Below are 21,148 nucleotides of genomic sequence, written 5' to 3'. Positions count from 1 at the left end.
GTTTCCCATGGCTGAAATGTCTCTTACCAGAAGGCATGCAGTTAACAAGAGGATGAGTTCAAAGGAGGCGTGCAGGCCAGTTTTTTTTAAATAGAGTGGTGGATGAGGGGCACCTTGTCAAGGTGCTGCCTGGGTGGTAGTGTAGGTAGATATGAGGGGCACCTTGTCAAGGTGCTGCCTGGGTGGTAGTGTAGGTAGGTATGAGGGGCACCTTGTCAAGGTGCTGCCTGGGTGGTAGTGTAGGTAGATATGAGGGGCACCTTGTCAAGGTGCTGCCTGGGTGGTAGTGTAGGTAGGTATGAGGGGCACCTTGTCAAGGTGCTGCCTGGGTGGTAGTGTAGGTAGGTATGAGGGGCACCTTGTCAAGGTGCTGCCTGGGTGGTAGTGTAGGTAGGTATGAGGGGCACCTTGTCAAGGTGCTGCCTGGGTGGTAGTGTAGGTAGATATGAGGGGCACCTTGTCAAGGTGCTGCCTGGGTGGTAGTGTAGGTAGATATGAGGGGCACCTTGTCAAGGTGCTGCCTGGGTGGTAGTGTAGGTAGATATGAGGGGCATTCAAGAGGCTCCTAGGCATATGTACATGCAGGAACGGGAAGGGTTATGGACACTGTGTAGGCAGAAGCAATGAGTTGATTCACTTGATTAATAATTAAATTAGTTTGGCACAATATTGTGGAAAAAAGGGTCTGTTCCCATGCTGCACTGTTGACTGTAGGCCCTGTGTTGTACTATGACCGTAGGTTTAATAACCAGCTTGTTTCAAAGGTGATTGCTGGGTGCAGATGGGATCTCAACCATGATCCACTAAAAGCACATTCAATATTTAGAGACTGAAACATCAGTAACAGTACTTTCTAATGTTTTTCTGAAACCTATCCAAACAAGACTTTACATACATAGATCTAGATACTAATGGGCTTATCATATATTAGCTCTGTTAGATTACTGCCCAAATCAGTGATTTAGGTTAAAGCCATACTTAAACAAGTTATAAACACGAGATTCTGCAGATGCTGGAAATGAAGAGTCGACATTTTAGGACTGAAGAGGAAAGGGGAAGATGACACAATAAAAAGGTGGGCAGGGAGGTGAAGGAGGACAAGTTAGAAGATGATAGGTGAAGAGAAAGGGAAGGAGGAAAGGCACCAGAGGGAGGGGAAAAAAAAATTGGAACGAGAAAGATCGATGTTCATGCCACGTGGCTGGAGGTTAACCAGGCAGAAGATGTTGCTCCTTCACCCTGAGAGTGGCCTCATTGTGGCAAAAGAGGAGGCCATGGACTGACATGTCAGAACGGGAATGGAGATGAGAGTTAAAATAAAATGGTTTGCCACTAGAAAATTCCACTCTTGGAAGATGGAGTGGAGGGGCTCAATAAACATAGAAACATAGAAAATAGGTGCAGGAGTAGGCCATTCGGCCCTTCGAGCCTGCACCGCCATTTATTATGATCATGGCTGATCATCCAACTCAGAACCCAGCCTTCCCTCCATACCCCCTGACCCCTGTAGCCACAAGGGCCATATCTAACTTCCTTTTAAACATAGCTAATGAACTGGCCTCAACAGTTTGCTGTGGCAGAGAATTCCACAGATTCACCACTCTCTGTGTGAAGAAGTTTTTCCTAACCTCGGTCCTAAAAGGCTTCCCCTCTATCCTCAAACTGTGACCCCTCGTTCTAGACCTCCCCAACATCGGGAACAATCTTCCCGCATCTAGCCTGTCCAATCCCTTTAGGATCTTATACGTTTCAATCAGATCCCCCCTCAATCTTCTAAATTCCAACGAGTACAAGCCCAGTTCATCCAGTCTTTCTTCATATGAAAGACCTGCCATCCCAGGAATCAATCTGGTGAACCTTCTTTGTACTCCCTCTATGGCAAAGATGTCTTTCCTCAGATTAGGGGACCAAAACTGCACACAATACTCCAGGTGTGGTCTCACCAAGGCCTTGTACAACTGCAGTAGTACCTCCCTGCTCCTGTACTCGAATCCTCTCGCTATAAATGCCAGCATACCGTTCGCCTTTTTCACCGCCTGCTGTACCTGCATGCCCACTTTCAATGACTGGTGTATAATGACACCCAGGTCTCGTTGCACCTCCCCTTTTCCTAATCGGCCACCATTCAGATAATAATCTGTTTTCCTATTTTTGCCACCAAAGTGGATAACTTCACATTTATCCACATTAAATTGCATCTGCCATGAGTTTGCCCACTCACCCAACCTATCCAAGTCACCCTGCATCCTCTTAGCATCCTCCTCACTGCTAACACTGCCACCCAGCTTCGTGTCATCCGCAAACTTGGAGATGCTGCATTTAATTCCCTCATCCAAGTCATTAATATATATTGTAAACAACTGGGGTCCCAGCACTGAGCCTTGCGGTACCCCACTAGTCACCGCCTGCCATTCTGAAAAGGTCCCGTTTATTCCCACTCTTTGCTTCCTGTCTGCTAACCAATTCTCCACCCACACCAATACCTTACCCCCAATACCGTGTGCTTTAAGTTTGCACACTAATCTCCTATGTGGGACCTTGTCAAAAGCCTTTTGAAAATCCAAATATACCACATCCACTGGTTCTCCCCTATCCACTCTACTAGTTACATCCTCAAAAAATTCTATGAGATTCGTCAGACATGATTTTCCTTTCACAAATCCATGCTGACCTTGTCCGATCATTTCACCGCTTTCCAAATGTGCTGTTATCACATCCTTGATAACTGACTCCAGCAGTTTCCCCACCACCGACGTTAGGCTAACCGGCCTATAATTCCCCGGTTTCTCTCTCCCTCCTTTTTTAAAAAGTGGGGTTACATTAGCCACCCTCCAATCCTCAGGAACTAGTCCAGAATCTAACGAGTTTTGAAAAATTATCACTAATGCATCCACTATTTCTTGGGCCACTTCCTTAAGCACTCTGGGATGCAGACCATCTGGCCCTGGGGATTTATCTGCCTTCAGTCCCTTCAATTTACCTAACACCACTTCCCTACTAACATGTATTTCGCTCAGTTCCTCCATCTCACTGGACCCTCTGTCCCTTACTATTTCTGGAAGATTATTTATGTCCTCCTTAGTGAAGACAGAACCAAAGTAATTATTCAATTGGTCTGCCATGTCCTTGCTCCCCATAATCAATTCACCTGTTTCTGTTTGCAGGGGACCTACATTTGTCTTTATCAGTCTTTTCCTTTTTACATATCTATAAAAGCTTTTACAGTCCGTTTTTATGTTCTCTGCCAGTTTTCTCTCATAATCTTTTTTCCCCTTCCTAATTAAGCCCTTTGTCCTCCTCTGCTGAACTCTGAATTTCTCCCAGTCCTCAGGTGAGCCACTTTCTCTGGCTAATTTGTATGCTACTTCTTTGGAATTGATACTATCCCTAATTTCTCTTGTCAGCCACGGGTGCACTACCTTCCTTGATTTATTCTTTTGCCAAACTGGGATGAACAATTGTTGTAGTTCATCCATGCAACCTTTAAATGCCTGCCATTGCATATCCACCGTCAATCCTTGAAGTGTCATTTGCCAGTCTATCTTAGCTAATTCATGTCTCATACCTTCAAAGTTACCCCTCTTTAAGTTCAGAACCTTTGTTTCTGAATTAACTACGTCACTCTCCATGTTAATGAAGAATTCCACCATATTATGGTCACTCTTACCCAAGGGGCCTCTCACGACAAGATCGCTAATTAACCCTTCCTCATTGCTCAAAACCCAGTCCAGAATAGCCTGCTCTCTAGTCGGTTCCTCGACATGTTGGTTCAAAAAACCATCCCGCATACATTCCAAGAAATCCTCTTCCTCAGCACCTTTACCAATTTGGTTCACCCAGTCTACATGTAGATTGAAGTCACCCATTATAACTGCTGTTCCTTTATTGCACACATTTCTAATTTCCTGTTTAATACCATCTCCGACCTCACTACTACTGTTAGGTGGCCTGTACACAACTCCCAGCAGCGTCTTCTGCCCCTTAGTGTTACGCAGCTCTACCCATATCGATTCCACATCTTCCCGGCTTATGTCCTTCCTTTCTATTGCGTTAATCTCTTTTTTAACCAGCAACGCCACCCCACCTCCCCTTCCTTCATGTCTATCCCTCCTGAATATTGAATATCCCTGAACGTTGAGCTCCCATCCCTGGTCACCCTGGAGCCATGTCTCTGTGATCCCCTTGCCCTCATCTACCACCTCAAGAACCTCAGCATTAAACACGTCATTCCCTGCCTCTTCCACCACCTTCAATCGGATCCTGCCACCAAACACATCTTTACTCCCCCCCCCACTCTCCACACGGATCACTCCCTCTGTGCTTCCCTTGCCCATTCATCCCTCCCCACTAATCTCCCTCCTTTCACATTCCCCTGAAAGTGATCGAGATGCTACACCTGCCCACTTCCCTCCTGCCTTCCCACCATTCAGAGTCCCAAACAGTCCTTCCAGGTGAGCCAGTACTTCCCCTGCAAATCTTTTGGTGTCATCTATTGTATCCGGTGCTCCCGGTGGCCTCCTGTACTTTGGTGAAACAAGACATAAAATAGGGACCGCTTGACGGTGGATATGCAATGGCAGGCATTTAAAGGTTGCATGGATGAACTACAACAATTGTTCATCCCAGTTTGGCAAAAGAATAAATCAAGGAAGGTAGTGCACCCGTGGCTGACAAGAGAAATTAGGGATAGTATCAATTCCAAAGAAGTAGCATACAAATTAGCCAGAGAAAGTGGCTCACCTGAGGACTGGGAGAAATTCAGAGTTCAGCAGAGGAGGACAAAGGGCTTAATTAGGAAGGGGAAAAAAGATTATGAGAGAAAACTGGCAGAGAACATAAAAACGGACTGTAAAAGCTTTTATAGATATGTAAAAAGGAAAAGACTGATAAAGACAAATGTAGGTCCCCTGCAAACAGAAACAGGTGAATTGATTATGGGGAGCAAGGACATGGCAGACCAATTGAATAATTACTTTGGTTCTGTCTTCACTAAGGAGGACATAAATAATCTTCCAGAAATAGTAAGGGACAGAGGGTCCAGTGAGATGGAGGAACTGAGCGAAATACATGTTAGTAGGGAAGTGGTGTTAGGTAAATTGAAGGGATTGAAGGCAGATAAATCCCCAGGGCCAGATGGTCTGCATCCCAGAGTGCTTAAGGAAGTGGCCCAAGAAATAGTGGATGCATTAGTGATAATTTTTCAAAACTCGTTAGATTCTGGACTAGTTCCTGAGGATTGGAGGGTGGCTAATGTAACCCCACTTTTTAAAAAAGGAGGGAGAGAGAAACCGGGGAATTATAGGCCGGTTAGCCTAACGTCGGTGGTGGGGAAACTGCTGGAGTCAGTTATCAAGGATGTGATAACAGCACATTTGGAAAGCGGTGAAATGATCGGACAAAGTCAGCATGGATTTGTGGAAGGAAAATCATGTCTGACGAATCTCATAGAATTTTTTGAGGATGTAACTAGTAGAGTGGATAGGGGAGAACCAGTGGATGTGGTATATTTGGATTTTCAAAAGGCTTTTGACAAGGTCCCACACAGGAGATTAGTGTGCAAACTTAAAGCACATGGTATTGGGGGTAAGGTATTGGTGTGGGTGGAGAATTGGTTAGCAGACAGGAAGCAAAGAGTGGGAATAAACGGGACCTTTTCAGAATGGCAGGCGGTGACTAGTGGGGTACCGCAAGGCTCAGTGCTGGGACCCCAGTTGTTTACAATATATATTAATGACTTGGATGAGGGAATTAAATGCAGCATCTCCAAGTTTGCGGATGACACGAAGCTGGGTGGCAGTGTTAGCAGTGAGGAGGATGCTAAGAGGATGCAGGGTGACTTGGATAGGTTGGGTGAGTGGGCAAACTCATGGCAGATGCAATTTAATGTGGATAAATGTGAAGTTATCCACTTTGGTGGCAAAAATAGGAAAACAGATTATTATCTGAATGGTGGCCGATTAGGAAAAGGGGAGGTGCAACGAGACCTGGGTGTCATTATACACCAGTCATTGAAAGTGGGCATGCAGGTACAGCAGGCGGTGAAAAAGGCAAACGGTATGCTGGCATTTATAGCGAGAGGATTCGAGTACAGGAGCAGGGAGGTACTACTGCAGTTGTACAAGGCCTTGGTGAGACCACACCTGGAGTATTGTGTGCAGTTTTGGTCCCCTAATCTGAGGAAAGACATCCTTGCCATAGAGGGAGTACAAAGAAGGTTCACCAGATTGATTCCTGGGATGGCAGGTCTTTCATATGAAGAAAGACTGGATGAACTGGGCTTGTACTCGTTGGAATTTAGAAGATTGAGGGGGGATCTGATTGAAACGTATAAGATCCTAAAGGGATTGGACAGGCTAGATGCGGGAAGATTGTTCCCGATGTTGGGGAGGTCTAGAACGAGGGGTCACAGTTTGAGGATAGAGGGGAAGCCTTTTAGGACCGAGGTTAGGAAAAACTTCTTCACACAGAGAGTGGTGAATCTGTGGAATTCTCTGCCACAGCAAACTGTTGAGGCCAGTTCATTAGCTATGTTTAAAAGGAAGTTAGATATGGCCCTTGTGGCTACAGGGGTCACGGGGTATGGAGGGAAGGCTGGGTTCTGAGTTGGATGATCAGCCATGATCATAATAAATGGCGGTGCAGGCTCGAAGGGCCGAATGGCCTACTCCTGCACCTATTTTCTATGTTTCTATGTTTCTATGAACTCTATCCTTGTCAAGGTGGTGGAAAGATGAGGTGAGTTTGTGAAATAACCAACTCAAATCAGTTAGATATTTTATGTAATACCCTGGTTACAATTTCTACTGCCATGCTGTGAGGTAGTTTATATTAGCAGTTTTCTGTAAAAGTAGTGTGCCATGTTGGAAAGTGTGTTTTGGCTCCAGCTAAAGATAGGGACACACATTGTCCAACTAAAGAAAGTGAGCCAGCCAATCAGGTTAGTGGGATGTGAGAGAAGGTTCTAGAGAGTTGTGGGGAAGGGTTTTCTGAAGGACAGTAGTTGGTTTCAGAGGCTTCTAGTGACAGCTGCGGAGAAGGGAAGATGCTGCAGAATGCTGTTGGAAGGCAAGTTCCCATTGCAAGAAGTGTTTGTGCAGATGAACAGCTCCAAGGTGCAAGGGTTAATACTCCCGAGAGAGAGCCAGTTTGCTCGAAATGGATTTCAAGCAAAGTTCTGAATGTGATGTGTGCTTTCATGCAGACGGTGGGGCTAGTGTTTGAGTAAAGACAAAGCTCATCCTGGAGTTCTGTGCACATTGGACTAGATTATCTGTAATGGGCCCTTTAATTTTTTTTAATTTTCTCTTTCCTGTTGACTGTTTGATAAAGCTGAAATTCGTAAATATACTTTCTTTACAATTTCATGCAGTGTACTATCTGTTATTTCTTGCTGATTGACAATTGTGTATGGGCAGTATGTATGCAGCATTCGCTCAAATCAATGTTTCTTTAATCGGAAAATCACAACGTTCCCGTTTTATTGAACCCATAAATCACAGTGACCCTAGACGTATATTGTTTGTGAAAAGTGGCCTTCTCATTGCCGAGTCACATTGCTGTTAGCAGAGCTGGCTAACGAGCAGAGTTTGCATACGAGCATAGTGAGAAGGTTACATTTATCAATATCTAAATGGAAGTAAAAATCTGCCTGTGATTTGGAATCAGGTCTTGTAGTGATCAACAAAAACTGCTCACATCTTAAACATCCTTCAATAAATCTTCACTGGAAGGTCAACCACTTGTCTTATTTCCATCGGGTGCATCATACTGTATATTGGAGTTCTGTCATTATGACCTCTTTGCTGCTTCAAATTTCAAATGTACTAAGTGCAAATTCTATCGGCAATACGAAAATCAAACTGATCAGATTGAAATGGACAAGATACTTTTTAAACTTACATAGTGAATAAGTCTGTAAATAACTTTCTCAATTAACTTCTTTTTGTTAATTAGTTCTTCTTCTGATTCAATTTCTAATTCAACTTCCTTTAAGTACCAGTTAACAAGTTCACTCTTCTTCGGGGAAGCATCTTCATCCTCTGAAAATTGAAATAAAAAGTTTAGCTATGGAGTGCAGGCTTGGGTAAATCTAAGTCAGTAGCATATATAACAACAATCGAATGGATCATCATCCTTCCTCGCTACATTATCTTTGTCTTACTTAATCATTAATAAAGCCTTTTCCTAATCATTTTTGACTAAGTGGTTTATAGAGTCCACTTGAGAAAGCTGCCCAGAAAGCTTAGAGGTTGCCAGAGTACACAGAATTAGTGGACAGTTGAGAAAACAAGCAGGTGAAACTATACTATGTTTCCATCACGCCTTTTCTATTTTCACCTGTAAATAGTGTGATGCTAATGAATTTATTTGGTGTGAGCAGTGTTTGAATTGGTGTGATTTGATTTCCAGGTTGCCTTCACCCAAATACAGTACAGAACTGTGCAATCAGGCTTGAATTTATGGTAAGGGAATTCACGAAGTCATCAAAACCCACTGAACTGATGTTTAGACTCCATATTTAGGTTTTTACCTATCTTAACCTCACTCTGCCATAAGCATCATGCTCAGATTAACAGCATCATAATTAGTGCAATTATAAGACGACCGAAGGATTTTGAATGAGGGAATTTATTTACTGTGTGCTGGAACTTTTGAAAACATTAGGATAGGTGAAGTCCCTGGGTCTGGGTAGGACATATCCAAGGTTACTACAGGAAGTGAGGGGAGAGACTGCTGTGCCTTTGGGGTCATCTTTACATCCTCATGGGCCACAGCAACGGGATGGTGGCAAATGCTATTCCTTTTTCCAAGAGATAGTCTAGAAATTATAGGCTAGCAAATCTTACTTCAGGGGAGGGCAAATTATTGGAAAAGATTCTTAGAGTCAAGGTTTACAAGTATCTGGAGAAGCGTAGTCTGATTGGAAATAGCATAACTCTGAAGAGCAGGTCATGCCTTATGAGCATAACTGAATTCTGATATGACAAAGCACATTGAAGGTGGAGCAGTGGATGTGGTGTTTATTGATTTTAGGAAGGCACTTGATAAGTTTCCTCATGGTACGCTCGTGCAGTAAGTCTGGAGGCATGGAATCGAGGGAAACTTGGCTGTGTGGGTACAGACTTGGTTTAACCTATAGGAAGAGGCAGGTGATGGTTGTTGATGTAGTGAATTCTGCCTGGAGGTCAGCGATGTTCCATGGGGATTTGTTCTGAGACCCCTGCTCTTTGACATTGCCATAAGTGACCTGGATGAGCAAGTGCAAGGGTGGGTTAGTAAGTATGCAGGTGACATGAAGTCTGGAATTGTGGATAGTGTGGAGGGTTGTCATGAGTGAGATGTGGACGCCGACAGGGATGCAGAGCTGAGTAAGTAGCAGGTGGAGTTCAACCTGGAAAAGAGTGAAATGATTCATGCCAGACAGTTGAATTTGAAGGCAGAGCACAGGGTTAATGGAAGGATTCTGAGTGTGGAGAAACAGATGAATCCTGGGGACAACACCAATAGTTGTCAAGTTAACAAGCCAATCAACTTTGTGGCAAGAAGGGGCTTTATAGGAAGGATGGGCAAGCTTCAGTGATAGTGTAGAGATTTACCGGGACGGTGCCTGCATGTCTTAAAAAGGATAGCATGAGTGGCTTTTCTCTTTGGATCAGAGAATGAGAGTTGACTTGATAAAAGGTGTACAAGAGGCATACAGTAGATCAAATGGATAGCCAGAGACCTTTCTCCCAGGATGGCAATGGTTAATACTAGGGGGAATAATTTTAAGGTGATTGGAGGAAAGTTTCAGAGGCAAGTTCTTCTCCCTCCCCCACATACAGAGGTCTGTGGAACTCCTTGCCAAGGGGAGTGGTAGCAGCAGATGCATTAGGGGCATTTAAAAACTCTTATAAGTACATGGATGACTGTAAATGGAGGGCTCTGTAGAAGGGAAGGGTCATACTGATCTTACAGCAAGTTAAAAAGTACCTGTACAAACATTGTGGGCTAAAGGGTCTGTACTGTGCTGTAATGTTCAATGTTCTAGTATACAGGCCTGAGTTCAGAATTGAGCCAAGGCAAATTTTAAACACTATTATACGGGAGCTTTCAAAGGCTGATTGGTCTGGGCTGTTTATGGGCAATAGGACCTCTGATAGGTGGGATGTTTTTAAAAAGTAAGATGACAGGACTTCAAAAACTACATGTTCCTGTTAAAAAAGGCAAAGCTGCCATAGGTTGCAAACCCTGGAAGTCAAGTGATGCTGTAACTCTGATCAAGAAAGGCTGCTCGTGTCAGATACAAGGAGCTAGGATCAATTGAATCACTGGAGATATATATGTGGAGGATGCTGTATTATAGACAGGTAAAAATCAGGAGGGCGAGGAGGAAGATAAAGTCACGTTGGCAGAAAAAATTGAGGAGATGCTAAGTTTTTTTTTGAAGGATACAAGGGAAAAAGTGTGATCAGGGCAAAAATTAGAGCACCAAGACCAAGCTGGAAATCTGTGTAACTGTTGGGCAGGATTCTCTATGATTATTTCTCCTGTTTTTACTGAGGACAAAGATGCCAGGGCTTCAGAACCTTGCAAAGTTAAAGGAGATGTTTTGGGACTTGTGCATATTACAATAGATGAGGTGTTGCATGTCACAGAGTATGAAGGTGGACAGATATTCAGGTTAGGCTGAGGCACTTCAAGAATAACATGGAAAGCAAAAGAAATTGTGGAACTCCCACTGAGATATTTATAACATTGCTAACCTCTAGTGAGGTACCAGCAGACTGGAGGGTAACAAAAGCTGCAAGGATAGACCCAGAGATATACAAAATCATGAGGGCCTTAGATAGGGCAAGTGGTCTTTTTTTCTAGGGTTGGGGAAATCAAACTAGAGGTCATCATTTTAAAGGTAAAAGGGTTTAAAGGGTTTAGTACAGTCCCATAAAAAAAGTATTCAGACCCACAACTATTTCCACATTTTACTGTCTCATTTTCTAAATTTATAATATACTGAAGTAGGATCTCATCTAAAAAAATTACTATGCATCATGTCAAGTCAAAAGAAAAATTACAAAACCCGTCAATTTACTAAAAATTAACAACCAACCACGGTAGGCTGAAGTATTCATCCCGTTTGTAGTTATTACACTAACTTTCCTCAAGTGCAATATTATATATTACCTTACCTTACCAATTAACCCAATTTGATGATGGAGAAAAACTGGAGGATCACCTGTTGTCAATGAATTCATAAGAATACCCCTTTTCTGTAAGCTCAATCAGTTATGCAGATTTTCAACAGACCAAACCAAAGTGAAGACAGAAGAGCATTTGAGGCAAATCAGGGAAATGATAATAATTCTGGGGAAGGGTAAAAGATCATCTCAAAGGCACTGAACAAACCTTGGAGCTCAGTGCAGATCATCAAGGAAAAAGTGGGGGAAAAAAATGAAACCAGTCACACTGCCAAGGTCAGCACACCACAACCACACCCCCCCCCCCACACCAAACTTAGTCACTGGAGAATAATGGCACTTGTAAGAAAGTCTACTGAGACGTCAAGTCATTGAGTGAGCTGCAGAAGTCAGCGGCTACAACTGGAGATGAAGTTCATGGCTCCACAATCTTAAGGACTTGCACAAAAAAGGTACTATGAAAGAGTGGCAAGGAAGAAGCTCTGGGAAAATAAAAATTTACAAAGCGCCATGTGGAATATAAAGATGTGGAAGATGGTCTTGTGATTGGATGAGACTAAAGAGCAACTTATCGACCTCAACAGTAAGCAGTATGTGTGGCTTAAATCTAAGACTGTGCATCAGCCAACACCGTTACAACTGTAAAGTATGGTGGAGGTAGCATCATGCTATGAGGATGCTTTTCAGCTGCAAGGACTAGAAAACCGGTCAGGGTTGATAGGAAGATGAATGCTGCTAAATACAGAAGTGTCCTGGATACAGCTGGCCTCTGCCAGAAAGCTTAAGCTGGGGAGGAAGTTCATCTTTCAGCATAACAATGACACAAATCACACTGCCAGAGGCTTCAAGTGAAGAAACTTGATATACTTGAGTGGCCCAGTCAGATTTCTGACCTTAACTTGTTCAAACATCTCTGGCAAGATTGCTAGACTAGTGTCCACCACCACACCCCAACTAACCCTTTATGACCTTGGCCAAGCGTTGGTAGTCATTGACCTACTGCGGAATGAAGTTGGCAAGACCAGAACACCTCCTTGATGCTTGTATTTCTCAGCATTGAGGTTTCCATTAATTCTGACCAGAGCGCCAACTCCATTTTCAGAAATGCAGCCTCAAACCACCAGCGAACGCCACCGTCCTTCACTGTCGACTGCAGACACTCATCTATGTAGAGCTCTCCAGCTCTCCTACAGACAAGCTGACTCCTGCTCTAACCAAATTTTCAAATTTTGATTTTGTTAGTCCAGAGCACTTGCTGTCATTGTTCAACACCTAGTCCTTACTTTTGAGCGTAGGGGAGCTCTTGGCTTTGTTTCCACTTTGGAGGAGTGGCTTTTTGTCAGCAACTCTTCCATAAAGACCACTTCTGACAAGACTTCACCGGACTGTAAAGGGGAGTATTCAGGTTCCAGTGGTTTTTGTGAGTACAGAGCTGATAACAGTGCTGGACTTCTTCCAATTTAGAAGGGACATCAGTTTGACGTACATCTTGTCAGCTGCACCCAGTTTCTGTGGCCAACCACTGTGTTTCTGGTCCTTAACCTTGCCCATTTCTTTGTGTTTCTTCAGAAGATCTTGGACAGCTCATCTTGAAACTCTTGTCTGTTGCAAAATTTCTGCTTGGGGACACCTTGCTGATGCAGGATGACCACCTTGTGTCTTGTTGCTATGCTCACTCTTGCCATGCTGTAAGAATTGATGATTTAAAGGCTAAACTGTCCAATCTGCCGCACCTTCACCTTCTAATTTGGTTGTCCTTCTTCCAGTTTGATTCCTTCTACATGTTTTAATTAATCAATTTAGTTCATTCAACTCATTATGTTATTGATCATTAGCACCTGGGCTATATACCTACAAAGTAATTAAGTTTTTTAATATCAAAAGTGGTCCAACTTAATGTGTTACTTCCATTAATGAAACAAACATTTCTCTGCAACATTAATTTTTTTTGGAAAACAAATGTTTGGAAATCTAAAATTTGCTCTATTCTACTGACACTAATACAGAAGATAAAAACAACTAAACAAAATTTATATAAAATATTAGGGTGCCTAAGACTTTTGCATTGTATTGCAAGTACACTGTGCAATTTAGCAATGACAAGAGTCCATTACCACTGACCTCATGTGAAACATAACATGGCTTCAACCTCTCTGCGGTACCACCACCTTGTTGTGGTGAAGAGGCTTGTGATTCTAAGAACCCGAGACCTCACATTAAACACAACATGGTTGTCAAACTATTATTTTAAATATCAAATGCTGCTATTCACTTTATCATTTCAGATTAAATGCATCTTAAGCTTTCTTTAAATGATTTGTTCTAAAAAAAAGATATAATTCAAGAAGAAAATAACAGATCTTTTGTGTTTAATGAACAGCAATTTAAGTTTGACATGGAGTTGATCCTCCTTGTTGGTATCAGAGCAACTCAAATTCCTGTAATCTGAATCTCGTTTAAAAATTCAAATTCAAGACAGTGATCAAATGACTCTTCTAAAGCAATGTTTTAGCTACATTATGCAATGCATGTCAGAATTATCTACAATCTTACCTTCTTCTAATTTGCGGAGATGAATGACCAGAAGATTCGAAATCTTGCGATACTCTACAAAAGACAGTCTCATTGTGGATTTTGGCACATCCTCCTTGGTACTGTCTTCGGAATGGCCATCAATACCATTTATCCCATTTGGAACATTGGCATGTCCTGTCAAAATTATTTATTAGAATGGTTCAATGCCAACTTCAACAACACAATGGTAAAATAAATTTAAAGTTTGCTAGAATACTACTGCCATTACCATATCGAATTACTGAAGTCTAAGCAGTATTTTCAGGTTGCAAGGAAAATACTTAAACATCACATCTCCATCAAAGAATCCAGAGAAAACAGGCAGTGCGAGAAGTGAGATGAACTGTTCTTTGGTGTTACCGGTGATAAACGTACAAAAAACAGACCACAATTACAAAATATAAATGCCAACTGTGTTGGCCAAATCATATGCACCTCCTGTTGGTAATCAGCAAAATTACAGTACTGGGAAAGCAAGTAACTGGCCACATTCCAATTAACCAAAATCATTGAGAAATCAACTGAACATAACCAACACTATATCAGAATGTTCTCAGTAGTATTATTTATCAGAAGACAGTATCTTCAAAGCAGATGATATCTGAAGCTTTGGAGGATGCCAGTTTTATAGGAATCATAGTTCTGAGACTGTCCGGACTAGGTATGTTTTATCTCTCCATACCTCAAATCCACAGGAATAGGCACCGGGTCTCTCAACCTGCCCACATTGAGCAAGGTCATTGCTGGCTTCAACTCTGTTCCAGTTTTTTTTTTAAAAAGGTCCTCAACCTCTTGATTTTTCAAATGCCTAACTCCATGTCAAATATTTCCAATCATGCCCCAACCAACCTCTGGAGTGGAGAATTCCAATAGGTTATCACTGTCACTGAAGATTTCCATACAATAACTGATTTGTTTAGCAGCTAGAAAACACTAATCCCAGGAATTAACCTGATGAATCTAGTTTGGACTGTATTCAATGCTACTATATTATTTTTAAAGTTGAGGTCACCAGACTGTTCAAACTATTTCAGGAGTGGCTTCGCCAAAATGCTACTATTTGTAACTACTTGCAAACTCCAACTACTTCAAAATAAAAGGTTAAATTATTGTTTGCCTTAATTGTGTTGGACCTGTTGGCTTTTTTTGGTGACCTATGCAACCAAACAGCTAGATCCCTGTCATTCACTCGATTGCTCTCTCTACATTTAGATCATCTGCCTTTTTATTCCACTTGATAACCCACAATTTTGAGGCGTTTTTTTGAACAAACTATTTACATGCACATATTTAAGAACCAATCAAATGTGATCAGTAGATGTGCCAACATTTAAGGGCTTTTAATACAAATGAAAGCTGAGATTAAAAAGAAAATGTTACCCTTCTGCATAATAGTGCACAGATTGAAAGAAGAAAAATAAATGGATAAGAGCATTAAATCTACTGTATTCATCAGTCACTGAAGGAGATTGATACACAGCCTTTCAAAATGGAAGACTGTAATAAAAAATATTCACATTTATTTAGATTTACATTAAGTTTCAATCCTACAACTAAAATAGCATACCATTAATCCCTTCATGGATTTCCTGTTCCATCTCTTCCACTCCCTCATCATCATGGTCAAAATTTACATCTGGAGTTTCCACTCTAATAATTGATTTGTTCAGAAGCCGGAAAGCTTCTTTGACATGCTTGGGTTGAACCTATAAAGACACAAGTAAAAATATACACAAAGAATCTGGTAAACTGATTGATTGTTTTGTCACACATGCATCAAAACATAGTGAAATGTGTCTTTTTGCATCAGATCAAATTTGCAAGGCCTGTGCTGGGCAGCCCACAAGTATTGCCACACTTTTGGTCCTAACTGTACATCTTTGGTATCTGTAGAGGGTGGAGGGACAGAACTGGAGCACTCATAGGGAAACCATGTGGACATGAGACTGCACAAATTACTTATGGACAGTGGATGGAATTGAACCCCAATTGGTGATTGCTGTCATTGTAAACACTATGCTATACTACCTTGCAATCTGCCGATTTGCTGTGGGTAAATATGCAATCTAGGAATTTTTCTGCAAATGTATTTTTTACATGCATATAGAATTACTGTCTGTATAAATATTGTGATTTATTTCCAGGCCACTTGTGGCCAGTGGCTCCTTGCTATGCCCTCAGCTTAGAAAGCTGCCTTTATTTACGCAACTGCACCTTGTAATTTTCAGATCAGTCACTGCCTCCAAATTTCAACAGAACAAGCTTTGAATATTGAATGGTGCATGACCAAATATTTTAGGAGTTACCAAACTTTTTCATGCCATCAGTAACCGAGGGGGTCTGTGGACGCCAGGTCGGGAACCCCTTTAACCCATGTCTACAATAATCACGATGCCAATCCAATGAAATCCTTTTGCCTGCAAATGGTCTGTATTCCCCTACTCCCTGCCTAACTCTGCAGTCAGGATCTATTTTCCAGTGCCATGTCAAATAGGCTGCACATGATAACAGATAGATTAGTAATCTTGCTCTGAGGGTAGAATGACTGGACAATAGTAACCAAAATGATAAGTCATGCTTTTCTGGCCTGATGCAAGAGCAGGCTTGGGAATTAGAGCGGCTAATGGGTCCTCTCAGACAATAAGTTTTATATGTGCATCAATATTACCTCATCACAGCAATGCATTCTAGCCATGGATTCAGAAAGTCGAATCATGCTCTCCAGCTGACGTACTGTGATTCTCCATGCTGATTTAGTTATTCCAGATCCATCCCTTTGACGGAGTCGCCTGTACTGTTCCACAATGAAGTCTTCCGATTCCTTTGAGATCTAAGTTATACAGGGCTTGATGAGACACACCTTGAGCAACATGCATTCGATCTCCTTACCCAAGAAAGTGTATATTTGTGTAGAGGGATCACAACAAAGGATCAGTAGGATGGTTCCTAGCATGGCAGGACTGTCTCTAGAGGAAATCAGGCCCATATTCATTCATGTTTAGAAACAACAGAGGACAACTAAATTAGTAAAATTTCCAACAGGGTGCGTGGCACTAGACCCAAAGGTCACACTTTCACGTTGCAGATAAATTTCTTCTCAGGATGAGTAAATTCTGTTTTCCTCAGATCCTGGATCACCTAAAGAATTTTCTACCACCAATAACTGGAGGCCAAGTCACTAAAAATATTTATGGATGGTTTTGGGGAGATACTGGAAACATGATGTTGAGACATACGATCAATCGCATCACGTTAATACAGAACAGGTTCAAAGGATTGACTAGACTACTGCTTTTCTTGTGTACAAAGTAATATTGTCTTCATTAAATAACTAACCTTAGGCTTGAACTGTCTCGCAAAAAGCAGGTATCTCCTGATATCATCCAAAGAGTAGATTCGCTCAATGGATTCTTGTATTCGAGAATGAAGATCCACTATGCGCCTGGCAATTGCGTAATCTGTTACCTAGTTAGCAAATTATTCATTGGGTAAATTTCTTCATTTGCAATGTTTTGAGAAAAATAAGCATAAAAACATGGTCAATATTTATTCCCACCTCATTACACTCATCAACTAGAATGAAGAACAAATCAAATCGAGACATGATTGGGGCTGTGAGGTTTACATTTTGTTTGAGAGATTTTGAACGATCATATCGTCCACCAACTGGGTTTGCAGCAGCCAAAATAGACGTCCGGGCATTCAAGGTTGCCTACATCAAGAAAAGTAATGGTATGGTTTAAAAAAAACACAATAAAAAAAACCTTCCTTATAAAAACACTATGTTCTTGGCTAAAGCTGTGTACTCATAAATTTTACCATTTCCATATTTAAAATGCAAATACAAAATGCCTTTCAGCAAAGTGACAGGATATTCTGCACTGAAATTTTAATGTGTTTTTTAAACAATGACATATTGAAATCTTGAATTCTCAAACCATCAAGTTTACTTTCCCCATAAAATCCAATATCACACCAGTAGTTTTCCCTGTGCTCAGTGTGGAGACAATATTTTTCGGCCCACAAAGCTGTGCCAAACACGTCCCTACCTTAGAACTACCTAGGCTTTACCCATAGCCCTCTATTCTTCTAAGCTCCACATAGCTATCCAGGAGTCTCTTAAAAGACCGTATTGTTTCCACCTCCACTGCCGACAGCCCATTCCACACACTCACCACTCTGCGTAAAAAGCTTACCACTGACATCTCCTCTGTACCTTCTTCCAAGCACCTTAAAACTATGCCCTCTCGTGCTAAGTACCTCAGCCCTGGGCAAAGCCTCTGACTATCCACATGATCAATGCCTCTCATTATCTTGTACACCTCTATAAAGTCACCTCTCATCCTCCGTCGCTCCAAGGAGAAAAGGCTGAGTTCACTCAACCCATTCTCATAAGGCATGCTCCCCAATCCAGGCAACATCCTCGTAAATCTTCTCTGCACCGTTTCTATGGTTTATGTTTGATCAAAAGTTCTAAGGAAGATTAAATTATTAAGTTTTTCAATAAAGTACTTGGATGAGAAATGAATAGGAATAATCAACTTCTATCACGAACAGAAAAAAATACCTATTTACAAAGAAATTTTATGCGCTTTCACTATCACCTGTTGATATAGAGCCAACTACTGTTCATTCTTTAAGAAATTCTGCTTACAGTAAGGTAGCAAGAGTATGAATTAAACAACCTACTTTGACTCCAGCCTTTGTGATAGAAATAGTCTGCTGCTCCATGGCTTCATGGATGGCCACTTGATCTCTTGTATCCATTTTATCAAATTCATCAATGCAGCAAACACCCTAACAGAAAGAAACGGACAGGTGAATTCAATGACTTTGCTCAGTGAAGACTACAATAATTTTCAGCAATTATGATCTAAATGTGCTTAGTAATGTTGTACAAGCAATTTTAAGAAAAAAAATTGACATCCATGACTCAGGACAAGTTTAAGAGTACCAGGAAGGACATGCATCGAATCACAGGATTTGCCATTTATGGAGGGACTCAGAAGGTCACGCACCATGTATGGAAAAAAAACGGACAGTTAACACTTCGGGTCGAGACCATTCATTTGGACAATCTAGTCCAGATGAAGGACCTCGACCCGAAATCTTGATTGTCCAATTTTCTCCAAAGATGGTACCTAAGCTACTGAGTTCCATCGGATTGTGTTGCTCTAGATTTCAGCATCTGCAGTCTCCTGTGTCTCCATTCATTATGTTATGCTGGTTTTACAATTTAAATAACTGAGGGCCTCTTGTGGCAACTGCCCAGCATTGCATCATACTCTGGGCAAATAAATGTTTGAAGATACACATCAGGGACGACTTGGGTTACCTCCCCTTCCCCTCCTGTGCAATTTCAAAATCCATTAAGATACCAAAATGGTTATTATTGGAAGTGGACTGCAGTAATAAAGTTAATAAAGGCACTCTTACATTATCAGCAAGCATCAATGCTCCAGCTTCAATGACAAATTCATGTGATTCTTCATCTCTAACAACCGCAGCTGTCAGACCTGCAGCAGTACTAGCCTTGCCACTTGTGTACACAGCCCGAGGACTGAATTCTTCCACGTGCCTGTTTTACCCAGAACAACATATTGGTCATGCAATTATCTTTAATTCACATATAATAAAACAAAAATAGTTATATGCCAATCTTTCATAGCAACATGCTATTTAGAAATATATTCACTCCAATTACCCCTGGTTACATTGGCAATATCTGTTTGGGAGCTTTTTGGCATTAAACCTTTCATGCTAGATAACACTGGCCATGGGTAAAACGGAACACCAGAACCACAGCTGCAAAACCATATCTTACACTGCAGAATGAAACTGCAAAAAAAAGTAGTGCAACCTGACTGAATTGCTGTACTCTCCATTCTCCTACCCTACTTAATCAAAATACACAAAATTAATTATAGAAGACTCTACATTACAGGTGCATAGCCTGAGAGGGCACAGATAAGTTTTCGAATTGCGTTTATTCAGCATGACTTACTTAAGGAATTGGCTCTTGGCTGTGCTTGGATCACCAACAATACAGACATTAATATCACCACGCAAAGAAGTACCCTCCATAGTCGTCTTTGGAACTCCACCAAAAAGCATAAGCAGAACTCCACGTTTTACTTCATCATTACCTAAACAAACAGCGGCATTAAAAAATTACACTGAAAAATTACACTAGCAAACATTTTAAAAGTCAAAGTTACAAACAACACAATATGTAAGTCTGCAGAATTTGTTTGATACTACGTTTATTCAACTACTTTTGTAACAACCACCTGAGACAATTTCTGAGATTCACTGACTGATGACCCAAGAAAAGCTCAATCCAAATCATGATAATGTATTTTGCAAATAACTTTTGAGAAGTGCTCGAAATGCTGTTTCTTACCATGAATAGTGGGGAAGAGGCTTGTACAGAGATTGTGATACAGGTTCTTATCCTGACTCATTTCAAACACCTTCTCCCATTCCTGAACAGTCATCTGATTTTTAATACTTTCTGCAGTCTGCTCTTCTTCCCTCATTTCTTTGCCACCAAACTTGTTTTTTCCAGGAAACAAAAGCAAGAGTTTTTAGTCAGAAAGAAGATAGACAGTCTACATTATGGAGATAAATATTAGTATAGCACTACAACTAAGGTGACAAATAATCAAAGTTAATTTCTTATATTCATTTAGACATTTTAAAAATGACCGAAACTCGGGTGTTATTAAAAACTAATCCGATTTAATAAGGTCTAAAGTCACTATGTGGACAAAAAGTGGCATATAATTCCGGAAGCTATTTCTTACTTTTCTTTTATTAACCATCACCCTCCCCCCCCCCAAAAAAACTATTAACTTCTATTAACTTTAGTGTATAGAGTTAGGAGCTCAGATCTGATCACGATCATAAATTAGATGTAGGAGAAAGAAATTAACAGACTATCATGTCTTGATTTCAAGGGAACTTTTAATCAACTTACACCATTGAAATTCATACTTCCGTAACTTTGGTCAGCTTACCACTAGATTTTGGAATTTAGTTATGTTAAAAAGATACAAGGACAACATCTTGCCCACTACCCAAAGCAAACATAGAATTAATATTTAAAATTTTAGTTTAATACAATCAGGCACTGTAGTAACTGTGCTGCTTTTAAAAAAAATAACTTGTACCATTAAAACTAGGGTACCATAACTCATTCAATTTAAATAAGTATACATACTCGTGGATTTGTTTGTGCCACATGACATGCCAGAAAAGCCAGTTTGTAGGACAGGTCACGGACACCTAAAGCACGAAGACCTCTAACTCCTTCTGTTTCGTACCCATCAGCTCCCTTGACCCGAGAGCCAGTTTCAGCACGGATACCTGATGAAACAAAACTATTAACTATGTAA

The 21,148-nt window shown here is 41.2% G+C and overlaps 1 protein-coding gene across 1 annotated transcript in view; it reads right to left on the bottom strand.

Annotated features, from left to right (window-relative positions):
- The window catches only part of LOC134346236 (DNA replication licensing factor MCM6-like), a 28,649-nt gene that overhangs the window by 1,289 nt on the left and 6,212 nt on the right, over positions 1–21,148 (bottom strand). Inside the window, exons 6-16 of the mRNA XM_063047550.1 lie at positions 20,974–21,119; positions 20,155–20,305; positions 19,756–19,897; positions 19,188–19,329; positions 18,441–18,548; positions 17,308–17,463; positions 17,088–17,216; positions 16,420–16,581; positions 15,319–15,457; positions 13,731–13,886; positions 7,900–8,039 (exon numbers count right to left, since the gene is read on the bottom strand). Coding sequence (XP_062903620.1) covers positions 7,900–8,039; positions 13,731–13,886; positions 15,319–15,457; positions 16,420–16,581; positions 17,088–17,216; positions 17,308–17,463; positions 18,441–18,548; positions 19,188–19,329; positions 19,756–19,897; positions 20,155–20,305; positions 20,974–21,119 — 1,571 coding nt within the window. The remainder of the gene's footprint in view (positions 1–7,899; positions 8,040–13,730; positions 13,887–15,318; positions 15,458–16,419; positions 16,582–17,087; positions 17,217–17,307; positions 17,464–18,440; positions 18,549–19,187; positions 19,330–19,755; positions 19,898–20,154; positions 20,306–20,973; positions 21,120–21,148) is intronic.

Source organism: Mobula hypostoma, chromosome 5 (genome assembly GCF_963921235.1).
Source record: "Mobula hypostoma chromosome 5, sMobHyp1.1, whole genome shotgun sequence".
NCBI classification, from domain to species: Eukaryota; Metazoa; Chordata; class Chondrichthyes; order Myliobatiformes; family Myliobatidae; genus Mobula; species Mobula hypostoma.
This window is presented reverse-complemented; position numbering and strand designations above follow the sequence as displayed.